The sequence below is a fragment of the Thunnus maccoyii genome, chromosome 9, assembly GCF_910596095.1.
Source record: "Thunnus maccoyii chromosome 9, fThuMac1.1, whole genome shotgun sequence".
NCBI lineage: Eukaryota > Metazoa > Chordata > Actinopteri > Scombriformes > Scombridae > Thunnus > Thunnus maccoyii.
In genome coordinates this window covers 13040165-13050574 of record NC_056541.1, presented here as the reverse complement: position 1 = coordinate 13050574, position 10410 = coordinate 13040165, and the positions used below count along the sequence as shown (strand labels likewise).

The following is a 10410-nucleotide window of genomic DNA, read 5'->3' as shown; positions in this document are numbered from 1 at the left end:
AAAATGACAAGCCTTCACTTGAAGTTTTTTTTGCATTGATATACACAGATAAGAAGCTCAGATACAAGTTGTGTAACTACTTAATAGTTTCCTGAAAATAAGTTCACAAATATTTCTTTCAAATTTTATTTCATGTTAATACCATAAATATACAAAACTCAAACTATTTCACATGCGACAAAGGCCAGACAAGAGTGCATTACATTTTCTTTTTACATGTGATTGATTATGGGGATCAAATTTTCAACTTTACAAAATGTACAAGTGTCCCTTTTAAATGAGTTTCTTCTCTGATTCAGTGAAATAACATGGTCACAGGTCAAAAACACAGTTATGTGTCAGCAAACTTAAAACTCGTCGTTCTGTACTGCAGACCAGCTTGCCAAATACATCAAGAGATTACCCACTGTGGCTTGGCTTCATATGACAACTGTTTAAAACTATAGCTACATGGGAATCATGTGGGTGTACGCAGCAAAAAAAAAAAAAAAAAGTGTGTGTAATATAAGTAAAACATGGCAAGGGAACACATCACAGACCAAGATTTAAAAACAAATCTATATGGACATTTGGTAGATTTCTCACAGCTTTTCAGGACATACAGTAGAATAACACTTGAGGGAGACTTTTTTTTTCCTGTCATAACAATCATTCATAGATCCTCATCCATACAAGCACAACTCTTGCAGGGTCAAGTTGCAAAGTCATTAACATTGAACACTTTTTTTTTTTTTTTTTTTTAAATCTAGCTGATGCTATGATCATGTCATTACAAAACCACACAAACATAATACATTATGTAAAATCAAACCAAATAAAACGGAGATTCAAACAACTTAAATTACACCATAAATAAAAACATTTTGCTTTCTGCACTAAGTTCAACGTAAAACAAGAAATGTGCAATGAATTTAAAACAAAAAAAATGTTTCCAAACAAGAAAAATACTGCCAAGATGTAGGCCCATTATTTCAAATTATTGACCTTCAACTTTGTAACACTCACAGGAGTATTTCCTCCACTATAATGTCCAGTCCCACACATTTGTAATAACAGTGGTACCACTCATCAGTCATCTATCACGCACATCTTCAGACACTCACCACCACTATGAGAAGTGCTAAAGCACGACACAAATGCGACCCACATCCATATACTCAGTGACAAGTCTGTACAACTTTGTGCTGAATAACACCATTATCATTGTATATAAATTAACGTAACGAGTGATATCACTAAATGTGCTTCACTCCTGTCTTAGCTTAATGTTCATTTTGGCTATGAAAGTTCTGATGCCAATACTCCAATACTGACAAGAAGAAATTCAATGGACTGACTTTTTTGTCTGTAAAAATGCAAACGGACAATTAGTCTGTGTAGTTTACATAAACATAGTATCAATGTTTGCACTACTTTATGTATGTGTGTTAATCCAGGTCATCCTCTGTGAGAAAAGGCAAGGTCACATCTCTCAGTTCTCCCTCTCGCTCCGTTTGGTGACAGTAAGATATGTGTTTTCAGAAGGAAAGATGACAGCAGGAGGCCACGACCAAGCGGCTCTCAAATGTATAGCAGCGTTAGTTTTTAACCAAGTGTGAAGAGCTACAAAAACAACTGAGATAGAGCCACATAGTAGTCTGTTAATGTCACACATACATGAAGAAAAATGCAAATATTTCTCAAGTTTTCCCCCCTTTTAATGCACCAGGACATGACTGGACCTCTTTTAGGTTTATGGTGAGAACCGGTGACCTGACCTGGGTGTTCAGTGCGTCTTCACAAATAGATCCGTACATCATCAATCAGTCAAACAGCCGACGGGACATGCAATAACTTTACAGCTCACTTCTCACAGAAACCGAGAGAATTTACGTAGGCAGGCATTCCCGCCGAAGTGGCGACCCCTGTAGCCAGAGAAAAGGCTAATAGTGGACAGAATGACTTTGCCAAAGAAACAGCTACCTTGTTGAGTGTGCTAAAAATGCACGTCATTACCATGCTGTCAAATCTTAATAAGCCACAGAAATATTGACACATCACACATTGCCCAATCAGAGTAGCACACAGAGTGGGAATATTTGTTCAACTGACAGTTGTCTCTAGAGCGCTGCGGGAAGGCCCTTAAATAAGAACATATAGACATATTCCTATTTATATGAATCAGGTTTTACCATAATCAGAATGGTATTTGTCTCAGAATAGAAGCGCTGATATATGACGAGGTACAATTTACCTTTCAGGTCTCAATGACCAAGCACTGGATTATTAAAAAAAAAACAAACAAAAAAAACAAACAAGCCAGAGCCACAATTTTCTTACAGTGAATTAAACATTCACACGCAGGCCCACCCGTTCAAACATGCACTGTACTTTCAGTATGTGAGCAAGAAAATAGAAATATGTGCAAAACACCATGGTCAGATTATCACTTTTCATGACTCTATCCTGTATTTACCAGGCGGAAAGCTGCTTGGAGGTCATCATCACCATGACAAAAATAAGGTATGCTAGTACTTCCACCTCTGCCCGGCCTAGGATCACCTCAAGGGGACAGAACAAGGAAAGCGAAGGAGTGTGTAAAGAGAGTGTGAGATGAAATCCCCACACACTGGGAACAAACCTTGAGTCACTTAGTTGATGTTTCGAGGGATGTGAGCAGACAGTCACCTGACTGAAAAGCAGACAGGGTGGATGTAGGAGAGTTTTTTAATGATATTTGATTGTAAGTGAAGATGGACAACTATGGTCACTTTATCTGCCTGTAATTCTGTTAAATCTAGTCTCTGACTCTTTACACCTTTTTAGCAAAGTGTGCAGGGCAATCTTAGCATAGCGACTTTCATAAATAGAATCAATTTGATCTAAGAACCAGCAGGTCCAGAGTTGTGCATCTCCAACTTTTGACTGTGTGTGCATATGTTTGTATGTGTGAGCATGTGTGTATATATATATATGTGACTGTCAGTTTATGGATGAGGTTTGAAGGCCCCGCGGGCAGCATTGGACGCAGCATTAGCTGCAGCGTTGGCGGCTGCAGTCTGAACGGTCTTGTTAGACATGACCCCGGTTGCAAACTCCTGCTGAGCCTTTTCAAAACTAGCACCAGTGGTACGATACAGTGCGTGCACCTGGAAAGAGAAGTAAAAAAATAGTTGAAATCGAGTTAAGCGATCTACCACAAGACCTTTGGCACAATATTACACGATTCAGTTACAATCTATTAAACACAGCGACTGGTGCCGACATGTTGGAGAAGTCTGTGAGTGTGTTACCTTTTTAAACATGATGAGTGAGCCCACAGACAGTGCGGTGAACAGAGCTGCGATGAGTAACATGATGATGCCCACTGGGATACTAGTGTTCAGACCAGTTAAAGCTGCGATCCAACCACTGAACAGAACAGAACAATGACAACATGAGTGAAATTCAGTACACACTCATAGAGGTACAGAATCAGTACCATATTGGCCTGAATATAAGACGACTGTGATTATAAGACGACCCCCCCCTTTACAAGACTCATTTTTGGAAAAAGACTGACAACTTGGATTAAATTACACAGTGTGAGGCTCTCTACTGCGTTTTGCTGTCAGTTATGGTCATGCAGAGTTTCTCTCCTCTGTTTCACCATGGGCGGGGCTGCCCTTCCACACACACACACGGAGCTCGACGCAGCAGAGGAGAGACAGTGAAGAAGTCGAGATGATGACAACTCTTGTTACGTTACTGTTCCTCCGCTGTGGATTAACTTGGCCTACTTTTGAGCCACTTTGTTCGAGACAATCACTGTGTCTCTCCATCTTTCAGGCCCCTCGGACTTGCCTCAGTCAGGAGCTCATTTTTACAGATTTTTGGCGCCATCTGTTGTTGTGAATGTATATTTACATGAAAAAGTCTAAACCCCGTATATAAGACTACCCCACTTTTTCACATGAATTTCCAGAAAAAAAACAAACCCTGTCCTATATTCGGACCAATACAGTAAGTGCAAACAAGACTCACCATGTCCCCCAGCCAGTGATGCCAATACTTTGTAGCACGTGAACTCCAAACTGACAGATATAGACGAAGAAGAAGACAAAGAAGCGGAATGAACTGTCACTCCTGTAGTGGAGAAAGAGAATGAGGTAGTGAGAAAGAACAATATGAGGCCAGTAATATAATAAAACATCATTTATTCAACTTTCACTACCCTTTCACCTTTAATTCCACTCCACTTCCTTCAGTCTGTCCTAGTCTACTCTGTTCCCATACATTAACTAATTATCTGGTACGTTTTGCAAACCTAAAGGACGAGGTCAGATTTGGTCAGAAATGGTTTGATTTTCAGTAGGTTTACTGTCAGAATAGGAGACGAGGATCAAGAATAAGCTTCTGCAATCCCCCAAGAATCTTCAAAGTCAACCACCTACCTCTTGTCTTGTTTCATACAGCAATTACAGCCTTTACAGCTTCATCAGCATATTGTGGATGTCCACAGAGACATGCATCTGCATCTTTTTACTACTGCAGAAGCTGATTTATATTCACATGTATCTGCTCACCTGAAAGCCCCGTAAAGCGGTCTGTACCAGCAGACGAAGGAACAGGGGGTAAACAGCAGGAACCATAACATGGCCAGGCCAAAATCTACACCACGGGTGGCATCCACACAGAACCAGGCCAGACAGCCAAACATGTTCACAAACAGCGTGCCTGCATGAACTGGTGGGAAAAAAAAAGAAAAACTTTTGTCACTTGAGTACAAAAACACAGTGGGACAGCAAAATTAATAATATCGTCTCTGTTTTTAATGTCCTCGTGATAGATGAGCAGACAAGTGTGTTGTCATTTTTTGTGATAAAGATATGTTTCAGAGCAGGTGGCTTCTCTCTTCGCTGGGGAATCCACTTACACATCCAAAGATTGTACATGATCTTGACGGTTTTCTGGAACTCTATGGGAATGTCCACTGCAATGTCGTGGTAGAAACATGGCCCAACGGGGAATTTTTCCGGCAGTGGGGGCCAGTTATTCTTGCGGCCTGTGAGGACAAAGACAGCAGTGTTTGGATGATGTCTGTGCCACGTGCAGGATAAACACAACATCAACTGTGAGTGGAAGAATAGGAGCAAGAATGAAACCTTTTGAAAACCCTGTCTAAGCATTTTTGTATAACTGTATAACTAGACCCGTACCCTAAAATAATAAAATATATGAGGTATGGGAGTGAGTGAACAAAAAATATTGACTTTTTATTTTATGCCAATAGCCAAATAGTTTTATATTTTAATTACACACCTCTTTGTATAGTATACAACATACTCAATATTTATCTTACAGCTGATACTTGCAATATCTAACATACTGTACCTATTTTCTTCCCAGATTCAAGATGCCTTGTTATAATATAAGCTATAATGAATAGTGCTCAAAGATTTTTTTTTTCTGTACTATATTTTTTCATTTTCAAGAGCACAGCTCGCCCTTCCTCTATGGACCCTTTTCACAGCTGAAATTTTGACTTGTCAAAGCAGGAGAACCACAGGTGTAAATAATAACATTAACGATGGCTCCATTCCATTAACTGTCCCAGTAAGCCATCTGAGTGAGTGAGCATGCACAATGCCAGAACCCTGTAACTGGCTCACCTAAATACAATGCAGCCATCGATAATGTTATTAATGTGCTTTTCCTGCTTTGAAAAGACAAAACGTCTGCAGTGAAAAGGGTGTACTAGGAGCTTATTTTTGTGTCATGACATGCTGACTGACTCTAGAGGATGGTCACACACAGACACTTAATAACGCATGAATTCACCGTGTACCTTCCCTTCACCTTTCTTCCATTTTTTCCCTCGTTATAGGGTTTTTATTTTTATTTGAATCAACGCTCTCAGGATAGAGGATGTTACATGCAGTAAAGGTTATATAGGTCCCCCGAGGCAAATTTGTCCTTTGTGATATTGGGCTATATAAATAAAACTTGACTTGACCCAGTAAACACAACCATTACTCAATTCACTGGCACCTATTTCTTTATAATGTTTTGAGTATTACTTACAGTTACAGTGCAAATTATGAAATAGAATATAAAAGGACAGATAAAATGCTTCAGAGTCATTACATACTTTATTTTGGTATATGTAATATTTGACTTACGTGACTCACAGTTTGAGCACTTCTACGGCTTGGATTGGCATGAAACTCTCCTGTCGACTCACGCTGCTGCTCCTCGAACAGCAGCGTGAGTCGATTTGGTTTTAATTTCTGGGTCATCTTGAGTGAATTCATCAACTACGGTGCCGTGTTTTGTTTCTTCAACAACTAAGACTTCTGAATTCATTACCCCTCTGATTTGCGACTCTGACAGGCATCGTCTCCATAGCAACGGCACCTGAGGCCTATGGGTATTGTAGTATTCTTAATCATCTGCCATGCCAAAATCATGGACAAGACATGATTTCTCAGAAACAAAGTTGAAATAATTGAAGCTGGTGTTTCTATGTTAATAAAAATTGAGGATATTGTTTAAAAAAAAAATTGAAATGGGAACACAGCATGGCGAAAAAAACTTCCAGAACCACTGGCTGTCATGGTAACACATCAACTTTCTCATGAGTCTCATGAACATCGTTGAGAGTGTTGCTTTGAATACGAACAACCAGTCAACCAATTCAAACTCTGAGATCAAAGGGGGGATGTGGGTGAAAAGAGTGAATGACTGATGGACTGACTGACTGACTGACTGACCTCCCGCAGCTCCGTGAGACTGTAACTCTCTCTCCCGACGGTCAAGCTCTGCTGCTTTCTTCTCCAACTCCTCTTGCCTTCTCAACAACTCAGCTTGAGCACGTGCCTGGTCCTAACATTCACACAGAGATGATCTTATTAATTCCCAAACATCTGACAGGAGTTATGATGTCTAACATGGCAAATAATGATGATTTTTTCCACTCAGGTAAGCTTAGGTGTGTTATTTTAGAACAGGAAACAGGCAGGTTACAAATACAAAAGCATCAACTACTTCTGTTCAGTCACTTGTCTGCTTCAGTTAGTACTAAACCAGCTCTGAAATGGCACTGTGAGTAGAAAGCTACAGGTGGGAAAAGGGCATTAAATGAATTCACACTATTCAACACATAGACAGTACCTCATTACGCCGCTGTTGGGCCATCAGAGTACAGATAAGTATATGAAGGACAAGAGGAAAGGTGAACCAGAAGCAAAGAAAAGAAGAAAAGAAAAAAACAAGAAAAAACAAAGTGTTGTGAAACACAATGTTGAGAGAATATGTTGTCAGTCTAGCCTGGACAAATGAAAGTCAAAAGAAAACTACATCTGATTGAATGTACAGTCAAAAAAACATGTTTTTGTGTGTAATACCTGAGTCTGTTGCTGTGAGTAAGCCGGTGGTTCTTCTGTGGGCTTCATGATGGCAGGTTGTGTGTTCTGGGGAGGTGCAGTAGGAGTAGTTTTTGGGGCATTTCCAGGGGCTGCCTGTAAGCCAGCATAGATTCTCTGTGTTAATATTTGTGCAATCACAAGACAGACCGTGAATCAAAACTGTAATTAGGCCACAGACATATTTTGTCAGTGAAATCCTCTGTGACTGAGAGGTGGAGGAGAGAAAGAGGGTAGTGGATAAAATGAGGTCACTGACTCAGAAGCACACACACACGTACACACAAACACACAAAAACACACACACACAATAATCAATAGCGATGTTAGTTAAGCTGACCGTTCTGGCGTCTGTGAAGGGGTTATATTCCTCCAGACCACCAGGAGGGGCAGACTGGGTCACCTGCGTCACCGAAGGATCCTACAGGGTGGAAAGGACCATACAGGATTTTAGGGGTGAAAACTACAACCACAAAATCAAAAGCTTTGATTTTTGTCGATGCCATTTAATCTATAGCTTGTATGCAAAACCACAGCTGACCAAACATTCAATGGGTTTAAACTAACACATGCTGACAAGTTATCATAGTTGGGTTGGACATCAGAAAACAGGATGGTAATGCAGCACAATAGATATCTTAATGTTACAATAATGAATTTGTAGTGGACTTTCTTGATCTTGTGAATGGGACCAGGTGCATAAGGAACTGGAAACAGCCACTCATAACATGCTTGCTTGCTTACTTGACAGGACAGTCTAAGGGGGCCCACCATGTGCCATAAAGAGCCATCTGTCTGCAGGCTTTCATACTAACCAAAGACCACTGATTGCCACACCTTCAAGTAGAGTGGAGGTACCCAATACTGAAATCACCTCATGAGGGGATCTGTTTGAAATGAAAACCTTCAGACTGTTGGCTCTCTACTGGCAGCCCTTGGTCTATGGTAAGAGACAGGATGGTTTACACCAGGAAATACAACTGTGCACAATGCATAATATGGGGCTGACAACTGTAATACAAACACACAGCTTGTATTATGATATTAGTGTAGGTGTTGTCGGCGACATATATGTGTACATGGCTCATGCTGTAGTAGTAAAACGGAAGCTTATACTCTTATGTTACAGAATTATGATTATGTTATACTGCCGAGAGCACATTGTTAGACTTTGTGCTCTCTGCTTCCTTTGTGAAAGTGTTTTCAACAAATATTCAAATCACAAATCAAAAGCAAAACTGTGGGATTCGGTCTTCAACTTTTACTTTTCATTAGACAGAGACAGAGAAGCAAACTCCCCAGGGAGGAAAGGCAGAGAGGGATTCAGCCTTCAACTCTTAAAGAAACTCCCTAGAGATACGGTAAATTAATTAGAAAATACATGTTCTGGTGACAAACATGGGATGTTTATGACGCACACGGCTGTATGTACAAATACCAACCTGAACATCATACAGTATCTCTTTTAGCCTAGCAAACTGGAAAATCCACATTTGCAAAATGTGAACTCTGTTTGTTTATTGCAATAAAACTCTAATGTGAATTCATCTGTTATTGAGAGGAAAAATCCCACAATGAGATATATGCAAAGGTAAGTAAGGTTTATAATAGAATATGTTTACATTGCTAACAATGTATTGAATATATGCAAAGGTAATATGTGTACATTGCTCATACTGTATTAGATATATGCAACGGTAAGTAAGGTTTATATTAAGATATATGTACATTGCTCACAATGTATTATATATATGTAAAGGTAAGGAAGGTTTCTAATAGGATATGTGTACATTGCTCATAATGTAGTAGATATATGCAATGGTATATAAGGTTTCTAATAGGATATGTGTACATAGCTCATACTATATTAGATATATCCAAAGGAAAGTAATGTTAATAATAGGCTGCTGCTGAGATAATATACAACTGCATGAGTACATTTACAACTCCAATTTTGGATTCCAACTTAATTCGGAAGCAATTTAAGCACACAATGTACCTAACTGATGCCAACAAATGTTTACTGACGGTGGGCAAAGCTAGCCGGCTAACATCATGTGTCTTTGTTCGTAGTTGGCAACCGTTAAAAACAAACGTCCTCAGCAACAACGTGCTACATTATCTGTGATAGCTTCCTTTACAAGGTGAACAGCCATATAATGTGGGAGAGATAAGATAAATACAGTCAATGATAATTACCTCGCTCTGCTACCTAGCCGTTTACCAAGGAAAACCTCTGGCTAGCTGTCAGTTAGCAAGGATGCTAAAATAAGACTGGCCTCATTGGGCTTTCAAGCTTACATTAGCCAGCCAGCTAGCTAGCTAAGTTAGCTACCTGAAAGGGGTTGCTGAAGTCCGGGTCTGCGAACGGGTTGCTGTCAAAATCGGACATTTTACAGCCTTTCAGATGACGGTTTCCTGTGTGGAAGAGCTCCCCGGTTCTCCAGGGAAAGGTCAGTCCCTTGATTTAACTGCCTTTCTCTGCTGCCTGCAGTCGTTTCCGCCTCCTGCTGATGGAGACCCCTTGCTTAGCAAGTTAGCACAGTAGCACAAAAAAATGGCAGGAGAGGAGAGGATGCGTGATGAGCGGCGGCACCCTGACTCCTTCTACGTCACTGTTTCAGCACCGCATGACGCGTGGACAGGTACAGTAACATCTGAACACACCGGTAAGGATGCAGATTGGACCAAAACGTCTAGTTCACATTCATATGTCAAATTTGTACGTCCTAAGACGACAGAAAATACCATGTTAACACGTCAATTTTGAACGCTTTAAGGCGTTTAAAACTGGGTGCAACCACTTCATCAGTTTCTAAGGGGAAACACTACAGACATCAGTGCAAGAGAGAAAACAATTCCCCACTCAACCTACCTTGTATGAATTGAAGTTAAGAAATAATATTGACTGAATTGGGCTTAAGAAATAATAGTGATCTACGGTGGCACTATTAACATTTGCATTTTTTGTAGGCATCTGGTGACCTACTGAGAGGAAAATGTAGCTTGTATACAGTATCAAGCTCGA

The 10410-nt window shown here is 40.1% G+C and overlaps 1 protein-coding gene across 1 annotated transcript; it reads right to left on the bottom strand.

Moving 5' to 3' along the window:
- Positions 1-112: 112 nt before the first annotated feature.
- On the bottom strand, positions 113-10144 carry LOC121904444 (secretory carrier-associated membrane protein 1-like). Its single transcript, XM_042422197.1, has 9 exons — positions 9718-10144; positions 7723-7803; positions 7365-7478; positions 6732-6843; positions 4895-5023; positions 4545-4704; positions 4003-4104; positions 3273-3390; positions 113-3128 (listed from the first exon to the last, which is right to left on the bottom strand). Exons 1-9 carry the CDS (start codon positions 9772-9774, stop codon positions 2967-2969), a joined length of 1035 nt encoding a protein of 344 aa, XP_042278131.1. The 5' UTR covers positions 9775-10144; the 3' UTR covers positions 113-2966.
- Positions 10145-10410: the final 266 nt, after the last annotated feature.